The 16,110-nt window shown below is 43.5% G+C and overlaps 1 protein-coding gene across 1 annotated transcript in view; it reads right to left on the bottom strand.

The window, feature by feature from the left end:
• Positions 1-7,850: 7,850 nt before the first annotated feature.
• LOC311099353 (globoside alpha-1,3-N-acetylgalactosaminyltransferase 1-like) overlaps positions 7,851-16,110 on the bottom strand; it is a gene marked incomplete at both ends in the record, with an annotated part of 53,606 nt that continues 45,346 nt past the window's right edge. The window contains 3 exons of the mRNA XM_084140071.1: positions 7,851-8,051; positions 8,404-8,566; positions 12,385-12,509. Coding sequence (XP_083996197.1) covers positions 7,851-8,051; positions 8,404-8,566; positions 12,385-12,509 — 489 coding nt within the window. The remainder of the gene's footprint in view (positions 8,052-8,403; positions 8,567-12,384; positions 12,510-16,110) is intronic.

The following is a 16,110-nucleotide window of genomic DNA, read 5'->3' as shown; positions in this document are numbered from 1 at the left end:
TAGGGGAAGGTTTTGTAAACAAAACAGCACTGGCCTGATTTTGACTTGATCCTGTCGCAGCAGACTCTGTCGCGTCACACCCTGTCACGTGATGTACACGTCAGCACTTCCGCTCTCTCTCTCTCTCTCTCTCTCTCCTCGTTCCTCTTATGTCTCTCATATCACAAAAGAACAAAGAAACAGACAAGAATTTAGCAGTTTATGCAGTCACTGAGTTTATTTCAACCATTCAATACTCCTCTAGTCACATTCGCGCTAAGAATTAACTCAGGAATAATATAAATAGCTCAATAATTTATTTTATTTTATTTATTTATTTAATTATTTATTTATTTTTAATCCGTCAACATCTCTCTCATTTATCAATTCAATAGGTCTCAAGAAAACAGTTTCATCTTCAAACAACCGCCGACGTAACAACCAGAATACACCATTAGCCTCTAAATGTTCCCTTCTCTTTGTTCCTTCGTTCGTCTGCGTCTCCCCGCAGCACAGTGTAGCAGAGGAGTGGCATATTTACCCCTACATCACTCTAGTGTGGTAAAATCACACGCATGCGCAGTACATTCATCACTACGATTTCACAGTGGAAGGAGGCCTCTCTCAGCTCTCTTCACTCCAGACAACAGAACGTTAGCAGTCCCGCTATACCTCCTCTCCCTTACCCCTTATAGACAAACAATAACACTTAACAGAGCTCACAAAACATCAGGCACCAAACCCAAACTATCTAAACACGATATTGGTGGCTCGACCCATTCCAATGGACCGCCAAGGAAAAAATATCGAACATAACCCGCATCAAATTTGGCATGTAGCATGAATAAATTAGCATTAGCATGTAGCATTAGCATGTAGCATTAGCATTAGCATGAAGCATTATTAGCAGGCCATGTTTAGCATTTCTCCCTCCGCCACGTCATAAAATTTCTTTGTTAGCTAAATTTATGCTACCACGAGGTCCCTCCGGAATTGTAATGAGCGGTTACATCAAACAAATGATTTGTCAACCACCAGCTGAGCGGTAACATACAATCACAATATACCACGGCCTCAAGCCCCTTGGGCTTACCTAACTTCACCTAACGCGTTATTAGGATTTTTGGCCCATCCTAGAGATCGCCTCCATGAGGGCTTCCGTAGATTCGTAGCGGTTCTAAGTTACACACATATGCCTAGGCCTTATTTCTCTCAATTGATTGTTCTTGAATTCTTATTCAAGCAAAATATCTCTATAGACACTCCCCCCTTTTTGCGTTGTTTACCAGCGCAAACAAATTTAGAATAAAAGCAACAGCAGCACACACCGGTCCCTTACGGTACATCTCCTCAGCGCACACACCCATAACCAAAGAACGAAATCGCACACAAGACCGTGAGAAATCTCACCTTATAAGCCGGCGTCTTGAGCGAGAGTCACTTCGTTGCTCATGAATGAAACACTGTAGAGACGAAAACCGCCTCAATCCTCTTCACCATTTGTAGTGTCGAGTTAACGTTGCTAATTATGCTGTGATGACCAAGGAGGACCCGCTGACGCTGTATTTTCATCATAAGGTTTATTCATAACAAAGGGTTACAGCGTCGATTTACCTGCAGATACCCGGAGAATAATCGCCCCATCTCTAATATGATTATTCTGACCTCTTTTGTCCCAACTGTGGTATATATGCTATGTAATCTGATATGGGTGTTCCCCTACAGACCAATCCCAGGAGTCCACACACCAGACTTCCTCTGTTCTATGGTGTGTCACCACAAAACTACTCCCTCTAACACTGAATAAACCTCCTCTCAGGTTCCACTTGAAAACATTAGCAAAGTCATAATTCATGATACACTACAGCTGCATTATATGATCCAATACGAGGTCTGCGTCCCACCAAACCATCTTCTGATATAGCCGCACACATGGTAATGTTGGCCCCACGTTGTCCAGGTACTTGGATGGTTGCCCGCTGGCCAATGAAATTCCGACCTCTCCTCCTTGTCTTGGCCTGGTTAAAGCCTGCCTCATCCAAATATATGAATTTGTGATGGTTGTCATCAGCATCCAGCTCCATTAACCTCTAAAAATACATTTTTGAAAGAGATTTACTGATTACTGTACAATGTAGAATTATTAGGGAATTTAATTACAACAGCCATCTTGAAACTGAACATACTCAGTCCTCATTTGCTTCACTCTGTCTGCATTTCTTTCAAAAGGCACACGGTATAGTTGTTTTAAAGACACCTGGTGCCTTTTCAGCATGCGTGCAATAGTCGGCAAACTTATGGATTCCACATTTCTGTAAGGCGAATATCATTTCTGGCCCGAACCAAATCGACCACAGCCTGCTCTTGTTGGTCAGTCAGAATTTTGCCTCTGCCTGCCCTATTTGGCCTAGTCTCAATTCTACAGGGAACATTACAGTAAGAAGACACTTGGTCACATCACCTACTCTATGATACACATTGGTATGCAGTCATTTGACAATTGGGAGTAGCATAATGTTTAGTGCATGCTGACGACTTTCCGGTTCTCATTGCGGAAAGTTCTGATTATTGAGGCCACGGTTGACCTTCTGAGGTTTGGTTGTATCATTGTAGCCGCGTCAGTCAATAGTCTACAACTATTGCATGGATTTCATTGGACACTCTTTGCTGTTGCTGCCGCTGTCTTGGTCCGTGGCCTTGTCCTCTACCACGTTCCCCCACACCTCTCAAACGAGGCCCACAACCACCTCTCAGAAGGGGTGCTTGTCCCCTGCCATTCCTTTGACCAACACGTCTTCCTCGTCTTCCTCCCACCACTGCTTGACCTCTATTGTGACCTGGATCACCTGCCGGCTCCATGTTACAGTACGTATCGCTATGTTGTTGCAAGTGGATCCCAATCAATTCTTTATATACTCGTTCCACAATGTGAACTCAATCATCAGTAACGAGTTGGCAGAATTGGACAAGCAATTACAAGGGCCTGCATCCATACAGTGCAGTACTGTCAATACTGTAAATAGTCTGAAAAGGTGGTACATGGGACCATAGAAACGGTGTCTGATAAAGAATGATGATGAAATATTACATCCATAGATAATGTAGTCTAATTGATTCATGCTCCACGCTAATTGGTGACAATGAATCTCATTATCTTGAAACTTTCATGATTTAAACATGTAATATTGTTTGTCTGTTTCCATACAACTATGCATTAAGAGTAATGCAACAGTTACTTATCATTTTGAGCAGTTGTATCAATTGATAGTTGGATAATTGTAATGAAATGAATAGACACTCATCTGAAATGTAATGTGTGAATTGCCTTTTGAAATAGTAGTACTTTGATGTTAAGTTGTGTCATATTGAACAGGTGATTTTTGTAAAATGAACAAATGATCTTAGTTTTATGTGTATTGTATCCAAGCAATTGAAAAAAGCGTTAGAGTTTTGAAAAATGTGCATTTTGATCATTGGTTGTGAGTTTTGTGTCTAGAGTTTTTGAAAAATGACGTCAAGGTTCTGAAATTAGTGCCAAAGTGATTGTAAAAAACTGTAAAAGCCTGTAGTGGTCAATCTTGGCACAGTAGAGCAGGACAATGTCTCCCCCTGCTGTCTGTCTGCATGAACTACACTCCTGAACTCTGTCCTCTACCATTGATATAGTCTGCAGACGGGTAAACATTTCCAGTAGCTAGCTAGATGGAGCTTATGAAGGACATGTTCAATTAGCACTGGTTCCAATCCAAGTGCCAGTTTTCCCCTCCCCACTCAGACCACTCCCAGACAGTCCTAGCAAAATTCTTGCTTGAGAAATTGCTCTTGGGTAAGAACCTATTTTTGTTTCTTTTTGACCATTCTAATTGAAAACAATCACATCAAGGTACCTAATTGTTACCCAGAAATGATTCGATATTGAGATAAAAAATGGCTGCATTGGACATTTAATTGACCACAAAATCAACATTTTGTAATGGCCTTCTCAGTCTCCGGACTTGAATCCCATTGAAAACCTGTGGTTTGAATAGAAGAGGGCAGTCCATAAGCGCAGATGAAGGATATCAAGGATCTGGAAAGATTCTGTAGGTCCGCAATGGACTAAGATCCATCCCAATGTGTTCTCCAATCTCATAAAACATTTGAGAAAAAGGCTCAGTGCCGTTATAATCGCAAGGTGAGGTATTGAAAGGTATTGAAAACAGGGGTGCCAATAATGCTTGATTACTTGTTCAACAAAATATCTTTCACTGGGTAATTGCATTAGTATAAAATAATATAATTGTCCAAAAAAATGGCATACAATATAGCTCAGTATTTGCATTATTTATTTTATACAGAATTTTGTGCTCTTTATCAAGGGGTGCCTATCATTTTAGACCTCACTGTATATTTAACTATAGCTTTTCAATATAGTCAAATACTTCCATTAATTATAACACGGAAATAGATTACCACAGTTCTCTTAATAGCCTATCTAGTCATTTTTGACCAAATTTGGTAGCCTATGCTGTTGGATACACTTTCTGGCCGTGGGCATGGTTGTTCATGTGGTGGTTACAATATATCAATGATCAAACATTCTCATAAAAGGTCTGCAGTGAAGCTGTGGGAGCAAACCAGCTGGGTACAGGAATATACATAATTTTTTATATGCAATTCTGAATGGATAGAGCATTTGATTACTGAAATATCAGCCTCAATTTAAATTCAGAGTTGCTTTTTTTTCTTTCTGAGTGCTAATCAGGGACATTTCCAGGGACAGCTCTAGCCGGGGACAGGCCACCAGAAATAGGGAATGTCTGGTCACCTGACCCGCCTACCCAAACTCGTGATTTGTTGGGAGCGTTGTCTCTCCAAATTGTCCACGAAAATACGACATGATTCCTAGACCTAGTGCTGTTGATCTAGGTCTGGGATTTCACCATCATTGTAAAGCCCTAGTTATTTTTTTTTTTGAAGATTATGATTTATTTCATGTGATTAGTGATTAATTTACGTCTGTCCCTCATTTTAAGGTCAATGATGTTACGTGAACTGAACTCTCTTTTTAATATGGTGAAACTTTTCCTTTTTACATGTTTTTTTCAAAGGAAACATTAAACATCTAGTAGTAAAATCCTAGTGTAAAAAGCAGATCAGCTCGTTCTACTTTTATTTACACATATCTATAAAAGGTATTTACAAAATAAATCCAGAAAATACTGTTTTGAATACAAATCCCGCCTTTGGGACGACTCCCATTGTTAGGGTGGAGACAAGACCATCTCGTCATTAAATACAGCATCTCTGGTTAAGGAAGGATCACATTATTCCATCCAGGTCATCAGGAGCGCTCAGCTAATGGGCTTATTTGACAGTGCAGCTGACAGTGCAGGCGACTGCCGACTGACTGATCTACAAATCACCCTGCATCATAAATAACGACTCATTATTATTATTTGTATATCAGTCAGTCAGTCACAATTTGCCCATGATACATCACGGTTTTGATGCTCAAATATTCCATAACTGCAGGTGGCAGTAAATCGCCAACCTTGGCTTATACCTGTTCAAACAACACACTCCAGGTGGCAGTATGGATGCTTTCAGTTTGTGTACCAACTCATAGAAGTAGTAGAAGAAGAAAATGGACTACTTCAAAATGGACATGGCCTCAATTGGGCTGCCCGTGTGCTCACAGATGCCATAATGTGACAGATACATAGTCCATTAGTTAGGAAGGTATCTTGGCTGCGTAGATACAATTTTGCTGTTGTAAAGCTAATTTTCTGCAATTCTACACATTTTTTAAATTAAGCTGAGAGAATATTTAGCAGTTTTTAAGCAAATTTCAATCAATTCTACACAGTTTGGCATGGAGCTGAGAGACAATTTTGCAGTTTTAAAGCTTATTTTCCTAAATATATATATAGTTCAATGTCTTTTATTTATGCTTTCTATCTGGTTTTGGTTGTATAAGTTGACACAAACTGTTTTTCCATCCCGAAAATGACCACTTAGACGGCCCCGCCTAAGAATTTTCTATACAGAGAAAGCCCTGTAATGGGCTCCAATGACTGTAATTTCCTCCGTATTAAAGAGATAGTTCAACATTTTGGCAATGAAGCCATTTACACTACATTATCAAAAGTATGTGGACACCTGCTTGTCGAACCTCTCATTCCATTTGACTGCTTAAAAATGGCGGAAGCGTGATGGAAGCCTTAGTGGCGCTGCCGATGCTAAAATGGCCTTTTGGCCACTAGAGGCCTCTTTCATTCTCTATGGCTAGAACATAACTTTAGCACGCAGGTGAAACAGGTATACCTTTATACAGATGGCCCCTCCCTATAAGAGCTCTGCTACCCGACCCTGACAGACCCCGACACTATACTGTTACAGGAGAGGGTCGCAGTTCCGGAGCGACCCACTAGGTGTCATCCTCCGACAACCTTAGGCACCTCCTCACTCACAGTCTGGACTAATCAGTGTCCTATTGGTGTCACTTGTGTCTACCTGCTCACCTGTGTATTTATGCCCTCAGTTCCCTGTGTTCCCTTGCTCAGTTTTCTCTGCTAGTTTCTCTATGTCCAGCAGTACTACTCAGTGTCTGATCGGAGATCTATGTACAGGTACTTGAGAAGTGTTCTCCCTGTTTCGTTATTTGTTTCAGTCGTAGGTAGTATTTCGTATTTTGGCTGTCAGACGGTTTTTGGAGACTTATTTGCTCCGCCTTTCTTTTATCATGATAAGTCTGTTATTTTGTATTTTGGCGTCGGGACCACCAGTAAAGATCCTTGTTTCACCATCTCTGCCTACTGCCTACTGTATATCCTGCACCTCACCTGGGTCACACCTCACACTATACATCAGGTTAGTGCCTGTTTTTTCATCGATAACTAGGGTACGGGCAGGGCTCGGGTATCACTAAATTGATCACTAACATTTTGAAGCTGAGCCATTTGCTCGTACTCTGCTGCGCAGTACAGTCACATCTGACTAATATCATAACATGGTGTCAGAAGTGTTTCAACCTCGTCAAATATAAGAACAGAACATTGTCAACAGGAGAGATTATTTCCCAGAGAATAATAACCCTCCTTGAGTTGTCGGAATTTACAGTGATGAAAAGTAGCTAGCTAACTGCTCTCCCAAGTCTCGTCATTGAGCACCCAAAGACATTTTTACATTTTAGTCATTTAGCAGACGCTCTTATCCAGAGTGACTTACAGTTAGTGAGTGCATACATTATATATACAGTATATATATTTTTTTTTTTTCATACTGGCCCCCCGTGGGAATCGAACCCACAACCCTGGCATTGCAAACGCCATGCTCTACCAACTGAGCTACATCCCAATGACAGAGCCATTGATATGCATACTCACCTCATTAACATCAGGACGGAATTCCGTTGGCCGTACGTCATTTTCATGCAGTCTTGCTCCGCTACTGGTTGGACAATATCAGACACGACAACAGATGCCAGAGAGACAAATGTAATTTCATGTATAAAATGTCAACTTACTTAATAATAATAATAATAATCATAAATATAATCAAAATAATAAACTTTATTTGTATAGCGCTTTTCAATACAAGTATTAAAGTGTTTCACATCCTAAAATAATAGATAATAATTGTAAAAACTGTTCACAAAGATCAGGGGACGCGAACATGTCACTGTTAGGGTGGGCACCAACAACAAGCTCAATTGTCTTGAACAGGATTTTTGAGTTGTGGCAGATCTCAGAGATGAGGAAGGAAAAGTGGTTTGCTCTTGAGTCTTTAAAACTCTACAGTCGATGTCCGCGCCCCAGGCGGAAGTCTAATTAGCGTAATATAAAAAAATCAGCCTGTTTAAGATATCTGGGTTTTGCCTGGGCTGCATCTCATGGGTTCTCCCTGACCTCTGCCTTGTTCTTGATGACAGAGGAGAAGCGGACCAGTTTTATCTCCTTGGCTTCCCGTCCTCTAGCGTCGTCCCACACATATTCAGGTGACAGCAGCTTGGTGGGCTTATTCTTCACCAGGTACCAGTTCAGATGACTCTCCTCCTGCCACACAGCCTCCACACCCACAGACTTATCCACCTAGAGGGAGGGGGTGGGGAAGAGAGGGGGGAGGGGGGGGAGAGAAGGAGGAAGAGGGAGAGAAGGGGGGAGGGAGAGAAGGGGGGAGGGAGAGAAGGAGGAAGAGGGAGAGAGGTAGGGGGAGGGATGAAGGGGGTGGGGAAAGAGGGGTGGAGATAGGGGGAGAAGAGGGAACGGGGGATTGGGTGAGAGAATGACTGAGTGAGTGACTACGGAGGGGGTTGAGAGAGAGTGAGTGCCTGCCTGCCTCCCTGCGTCTGTGCCTACGCGTCGGAATGCATGCCTTTCTGTCTGCATGACTGTCTGTCAGGTATGAGTGTGTGAGTGTGTGTTTGCCTGCATGAGTACCTACCTCCAGGTGCTCCCTGCACGTCTTGGTCAGCCTGTGAACATCCTCCAGCGCTCCTCCGAATATGTTGGCCTGGTAGTAGAAGTCTCCCTGGTCCAGGGGTACATAGGCTGTGGAGACGGTTCGCCGCTCGTAGGGGTACTGGTTCCGGGGGTACCAGTAGAACCTGCAAGACACAAGACAATTTTGTATTGTTACGTAACCTTTATTTAACCAGGAAAATACCCTTACCAAGGTCAGGGTGAAACTTTATTTGGATAGTCTGTAGAGCACCTACAGATGGACAAGCTACAGACTATCAGTAACATTTCAACTAACTATCTACTAACCCTAGCCCTAACCCTGAATTTAACCCTAGCCCTAACCCTGAATTTAACCCTAGCCCTAACCCTGAACTTAACCCTTATCCTAACCCTGAACTTAATCCTTACCCTTACCCTAGCCCTAACCCGTACCCTTACCCTAACCCTTATTCTAAACCTAACCCTAAACTTAGCAAGCAGTTGCTTATCAACAGATAGTTTGTTGATAGTATGACCACCTGTAGAGTATCAACAGATGGAAAATCCATGTCACATTTTCTGGCCTATCCAGACAAAGAATTGATTTTGTCTGCTATGGAGCCCAGCCTGGGAGACAGTATATTAAGGGGGGCAGTCTAGCGAATCCAGGAGTTGTGGTTTCATCTCGCTGTGATATTCTCAGCCGTATTTAGAGCTCTCAACATGAAAAAATACTAAATAATTTCGTAGAATTGAAACACGACCATTCTCGTGGTCACAGAGGGACGAAAGCTGATGTTATAACGAGTCTGCAGACATTCAAAGGGTGTCTCTGCGTCGCTCAGAGAACCTGGTAGAAAATGCTCTGTCGTCAGTTATATGAAATGGGGACTAATTTGTACTGTCACTAAATATGATCTTATTTGTTTTACAGTTATAAGAAAGGTGAAATCTTATAGCAAGTCATTTATAATTTGATTGTTACTATATTTAGAAAGCATTTCAGTCGTTTCAAGCCCTATTCCCCCACTTTCGTTGAATAGAGAGAAAATCATATATAATTGTAATATTTGTACTATGTTTCTTGAGATTGTGTCCTTAAATGTGAAAAATGTATAATTATGTTTACCAGAAAGGGGAGTTCCAGACCTTTCTAGAACTATGCAGCATTACTAGTTATTGTTTATGTCCATCTCATGAAAAACAGTTACTTTTGGGTATGTCTATTTAGGAGTAAATCTACATTTCACCATTGTGTTCAAGTTAAAGGAGAAGTTATATTTTTTACAACCAATTTAAAAATACACTACTATGTGGACACCTGCTCCTCGAACATCTCATTCCAAAATCATGACCGTTAATATGGAGTTGGTCCCCCCTTAGCTGCTACAACAGCCTCCACTCTTCTGGGAAAGCTTTCCACTAGATGTTGGAACATTGCTGCAGGGACTTGATTCCATTCAGCCACAAGAGCATTAGTGAGGTTGGGCACTGATGTTGGGCAATTAGGCCTGGCTCGCAGTCGGCGTTCAAATTCATCCCAAAGGTGTTCGATGGGGCTGAGGTCAGGGCTCTGTGCAGACCAGTCAAGTTCTTCCACACTGATCTCGACAAACCATTTCTGTATGGACCTCACTTTGTGTCGAACTGCCAGATGGTGAAGCATGATTCATCACTCCACCGCATGGTGATCTTAGGCTTGTGTGCGGCTGCTCGGCCATGGAAACCCATTTCATGATGCTCCCGACAAAGACTTATTGTGCTGACGTTGCTTCCAGAGGCAGTTTGGAACTCGGTAGTGAGTGTTGCAACCGAGGATAGACGATTTTTACGCACTACGAGCTTCAGCACTCGACGGTCCCGTTCTGTGAGGTTGTGTGGCCTACCACTTCGCAGCTGAGCCGTTGTTGCTCCTAGATATTTTCACTTCACAATAACAACATTTACAGTTGACCAGGGCAGTAATAGTAGGGCAGAAATTTGACCAACTGACTTGTTGGAAAGGTGGCATCTTATGACGGTGCCATGTTGAAAGTTACTGAGCTCTTCAGTAAGGCCATTCTACTGCCAATGTTTGTCTATGGAGATTGCATGGCTGTTTGCTTTGATTTTATACACCTGTCAGCAACAGGTGTGGCTGAAATAGCTGAATCCACTAACTTGAAGGGGTGTCCACATACTTCTGTATATGCAGTGCCTTCGGAAAGTATTCAGAATACTTGACATTTTACACATTTTGTAATGTTCCAGCCTTATTTTAAAATTGATTAAAAAATGAAATTTAAAATATAATGCCCAGCAATCTACACATAATACCCATGACAAGGTGAAAACGGGTTTTTAGACATTTTTCCAAATGTATTAAAAATAAAAAACTGAAATAACTTGACTGGAGTCCACTTGTGGTAAATTCAATTGATTGGACATGATTTGGAAAGGCACAGACCTGTCTATATAAGGTCCCACAGTTGACAGTGCATGTCAAAGCAAAAACCAAGCCATGAGGTCGAAGGAATTGTCCGTAGAGCTCCGAGACAGGATTGTATCGAGGCACAGATCCGGGGAAGGATACCAAAATATTTCTGCAGCATTGGAGGTCCCCAAGAACACAGTGGTCTCCATCATTCTAAAATGGAAGAAGTTTGGAACCATCAAGACTCTTCCTAGAGCTGGCCACCCGGCCAAACTGAGCAATCTGGGGAGAAGGGCCTTGGTCAGGGAGGTGACCAAGAACCCAATGGGCACTCTGACAGAGCTCTAGAGTTCCTCTGTGGAGATTCGAGAACCTTCCAGAAGGACAACCATCTCCGCAGCAATCCACCAATCAGGGCTTTGTGGTAGAGTGGCCAAACGGAAGCCACTCCTCAGTAAAAGGCACATGACAACCCGCTTGGAGTTTGCCAAAAGGCACCTAAAGACTCTCAGACCATGAGAAACATGATTCTCTGAATGCCAAGCGTCATGTCTGGAGGAAACCTGGCACCATCCCTATGGTGAAGCATGGTGGTGGCAGCATCATGCTGTGGGGATATTTGTCAGTGGCAGGGACTGGGAGACTAGTCCGGATTGAGGCAAAGATGAACAGAGCAAAGTACAGAGAGATCCTTGATGAAAACCTGCTCCAGAGCGCTCAGGACCTCAGACTGGGGTGAAGGTTCACCTTCCAACAGGACAACGAGCCTAAGCACACAGCCAAGACAACGCAGGAGCGGCTGCGGGACAAGTCTCTGAATATCCTTGAGTGGCCCAGCCAGAGCCCGGACTTGAACCCGATCGAACATCTCTGGAGAGACCTGAAAATAGCTGTGCAGCAGTGCTCCCCAATCAACCTGACAGTGCTTGAGAGGATCTGCAGAGAGGAATGGGAGAAACTCCCCAAATACAGGTGTGCCAAGCGTCATACAAAAGAAGACTCAATGCTGGAATCGCTGCTAAACGTGCTTCAACAAAGTACTGAGTTAAGGGTCTGAATACTTATGTAAATTTGATATTTCCATTTTTTATTTTTAATAAATTAGTAAACATTTCAAAAAAACTGTTTTTGCTTTGTCATTATGGGGTATTGTGTGTAGATTGATGAGGAAAAAACAATTTAATCAATTTTAGAATAAGGCTGTAACGTAACAAAATGTGGAAAAAGTCAAGGGCTCTGAATAATTTCCGAAGGCACTGTATGTCAGCAACGGTTATGGCTGAAGTAGCCAAATCCACTAATGTGAAGGGGTGTCCACATACTTTTGTATATATAGTGTATATACTGTACATGTAAATAGCATGTTATAGAAGGGTCCAGACACCTTTTTTGACCATTCTATAACATGCCATTTACTTCATAAATATAGATCTTTGGTTGTAAAAAATGAAACTTCTCCTTTAAGTAAGTAGGTAAGTAAGTAATACCAGGGTTGGATGCTGGCCCTTCAAGTAAGTAAGTATTACCAGGGGTGTATGCTGGCCCTTTAAGTAAGTAAGTAAGTATTACCAGGGGTGGATGGCGGCCACCAGTCTCCCCAGAGCCTCTGGCCCCACACGGCCATGGAACCTCATGTCTACATCAAGGCAGAAGATGTAGTGCGCCTCCCGGTGGATGTGAACCTCAATGGCAGTCTGCTCCCAAATAGATGGTTGGTGGATGTTCAGTAGAATTTCAATCAATCAATCAAACAAACAACAAACAACAAATCAATCAAATCAATAAATCAAACAAATCAATCAATCAAACAGTCAAACTTGATTGTCCTCAGATGTAAATTTGGTTTGCAGGCAGGGGTAAGATGATAAAAATACACAATCCACCGTCGACAACATTTCAACTTATTAGTTTGCACTAACCCTAACCATATAGGCATATCCTCTTAATTAACTGTAACCCTAGAAATATGTTGCCTATTATCAACAGTTGATATTTTGTTAATAGTTGGGACATCTTTAGGGAACCACTACTAATACATTTTTACATTTTAGTCATTTAGCAGATGCTCTTATCCAAAGCGACTTACAGGAACAATTAGGGTTAAGTGCCTTGCTCAAGGTCTCATCAACAGATTTCTCACCTAGTTGGCTTGGGGATTCAAACCAGTGTGTAAGGGTTGGTGTGAGGTGTGACCCAGGTGCGGTGCATGATAGATAGTAGGCAGTAGGCAGTAGGCAAGGATGGTGAAACAAGGATCTTTACTGGAGGTCCAAAAGCCAGGATACAAAACAACGGACTATACATGATAACAAATGAGGAGCACTTAGGTCTCCAAAAACAGGCTGACAACAAACAATACGAAATACTAACTCTGACTGGAAAAACACAACGACACAGGGAGAACACTTCTTCAGTACCTGTAGAGTGGGGAAAAAAGTATTTAGTCAGCCACCGATTGTGCAAGTTCTCCCACTTAAAAAGATGAGAGAGGCCTGTAATTTTCATCGTAGGTACACGTCAACTATGACAGACAAAATGAGAAAAAAAATCCAGAAAATCACATTGTAGGATTTTTTATGAATTTATTTGCAAATTATGGTGGAAAATAAGTATTTGGTCAATAACAAAAGTTTCTCAATACTTTGTTATATACCCTTTGTTGGCAATGACACAGGTCAAACGTTTTCTGTAAGTCTTCACAAGGTTTTCACACACTGTTGCTGGTATTTTGGCCCATTCCTCCATGCAGATCTCCTCTAGAGAAGTGATGTTTTGGGGCTGTCGCTGGGCAACACAGACTTTCAACTCCCACCAAAGATTTTCTATGGGGTTGAGATCTGGAGACTGGCTAGGCCACTCCAGGACCTTGAAATGCTTCTTACGAAGCCACTCCTTCGTTGCCCGGGCGGTGTGTTTGGGATCATTGTCATGCTGAAAGACCCAGCCACGTTTCATCTTCAATGCCCTTGCTGATGGAAGGAGGTTTTCACTCAAAATCTCACGATACATGGCCCCATTCATTCTTTCCTTTACACGGATCAGTCGTCCTGGTCCCTTTGCAGAAAAACAGCCCCAAAGCATGATGTTTCCACCACCATGCTTCACAGTAGGTATGGTGTTCTTTGGATGCAACTCAGCATTCTTTGTCCTCCAAACACGACGAGTTATATTTTGGTTTCATCTGACCATATGACATTCTCCCAATCCTCTTCTGGATCATCCAAATGCACTCTAGCAAACTTCAGACGGGCCTGGACATGTACTGGCTTAAGCAGGGGGACACGTCTGGCACTGCAGGATTTGAGTCCCTGGCGGCGTAGTGTGTTACTGATGGTAGGCTTTGTTATTTTGGTCCCAGCTCTCTGCAGGTCATTCACTAGGTCCCCCCGTGTGGTTCTGGGATTTTTGCTCACTGTTCTTGTGATAATTTTGACCCCACGGGGTGAGATCTTGCGTGGAGCCCCAGATCAAGGGAGATTATCAGTGGTCTTGTATGTCTTCCATTTCCTAATAATTGCTCCCACAGTTGATTTCTTCAAACCAAGCTGCTTACCTATTGCAGATTCAGTCTTCCCAGCCTGGTGCAGGTCTACAATTTTGTGATCTGGTGTCCTTTGGCCATAGTGGAGTTTGGAGTGTGACTGTTTGAGGTTGTGGACAGGTGTCTTTTATACTGATAACAAGTTCAAACAGGTGCCATTAATACAGGTAACGAGTGGAGGACAGAGGAGCCTCTTAAAGAAGAAGTTACAGGTCTGTGAGAGACAGAAATCTTGCTTGTTTGTAGGTGACCAAATACTTATTTTCCACCATAATTTGCAAATAAATTCATTAAAAATCCTACAATGTGATTTTCTGGATTTTTTTTCCTCAATTTGTCTGTCATAGTTGATGTGTACCTATGATGAAAATTACAGGCCTCTCTCATCTTTTTAAATGGGAGAACTTGCACAATTGGTGGCTGACTAACTGTACGTACTGCTTGACATCAAGGAACTAGCAGAGAAAACTGAGCAAGGGAACACAGGGAAGTGAGGGCATAAATACACAGGTGAATCAGATAGCCACAGGTGACACCAATAGGCAGATATCTAGTCACGACTGTGAGTGAGGAGGTGCCAATGGTTGTCGGAGGATGACACCTAGTGGGTCACTCCGGAACTGCGACCCACTCCTGTAACAGTGCCCTCGTGTTGGCATGGCGCCCGGCAGGAGATCGATAGCTCAGTCATAAGGCCTGTGAGGAGGGAGGCCCTTGGCATGCCTCTTACTAAACCCCTCCACCAGATCCCAGCGTAGGTCCACTGAACCCTGACGAGGAGGAAAAGTCTGGGCGTCTCTGGAGTTGGGGTTTCGGTTCCGGCTTGCTAGCACCCTCCAGATACCTAGCACCCTCCCGTTTTCCCGGCTTCTCCAGGCATGAGTCGCCGTGGTGACCTGCGTGGCCGCAGTTCCGGAAACGTCCCTGGGGCAGACCCTCTGCCTCTTCATTCAGGACAAGCGCGCTGCACCCAGCTGCGTAGCCTCCTCCTGAGGCGTCTCCTTCCTGAATCGGCGGAAAGACTCCGGGCTGATAGGGAGACACGGAGGCGAGCCTTACGTCATGCCTCTCTCGTACGCCCTCTCACGACGCCTTTTTTCCACCCGCACAGAGAGGTCGACGAAGCCGTCCAGTTGTTCAGGCAGCTCCCTGAAGGAGAGTTCGTCCTTCATCCCCTCCGATTGCCCCTGCGTGTACAGGACAACCAGGACGGCCTCCTCCCATCTTGCCTCTCGAGCCCAGGTCCGGAACTCCATGGAGTAGTCTGCCACCGAACGGTCACCCTGCCGACAAGCCATGAGCCACCTCCCGGCCTCGTGCCTCGACTCCACCCGAGAGGTGTCAAACACCTTGCAGAACTCCTGGATGAATTGGTAGGAGTCGGAGCACGCCGGAGTTTGGCTCTCCCACTCCGCGGTAGCCCAAGAGAGGGCCCGACCTGTCAATAGAGCCATAATGTAGGCCACCCGGCCCTGCTCCGTTGGGAAGGAGGAGGGTTGCAGGCTGGACATCAGGGAACACTGGGTGAGGAATTCCCTGCAGGCCTCTGGACGTTCGTCGTACGGTGGGGTTCTCGCGATTTGGCAAGCGAGACTGGAGAAGCCGCTGCCGCAACTGACTATACACAAAAGCAAATTAGGAGCACATAGGTCTCGAAAAAACAGGCTGACAACAAACAATATGAAATACTAATTCTGACTGGAAAAACAGAACGACACTGGGAGAACACTTCTCGAGTACCTGTAACTCCGTCA

This window comes from Coregonus lavaretus, assembly GCF_964263955.1.
Source record: "Coregonus lavaretus genome assembly, chromosome: 24".
NCBI lineage: Eukaryota > Metazoa > Chordata > Actinopteri > Salmoniformes > Salmonidae > Coregonus > Coregonus lavaretus.
The sequence above is the reverse complement of the archived record's forward strand: the minus strand, read 5'-3'. Positions and strand labels throughout refer to the sequence as shown.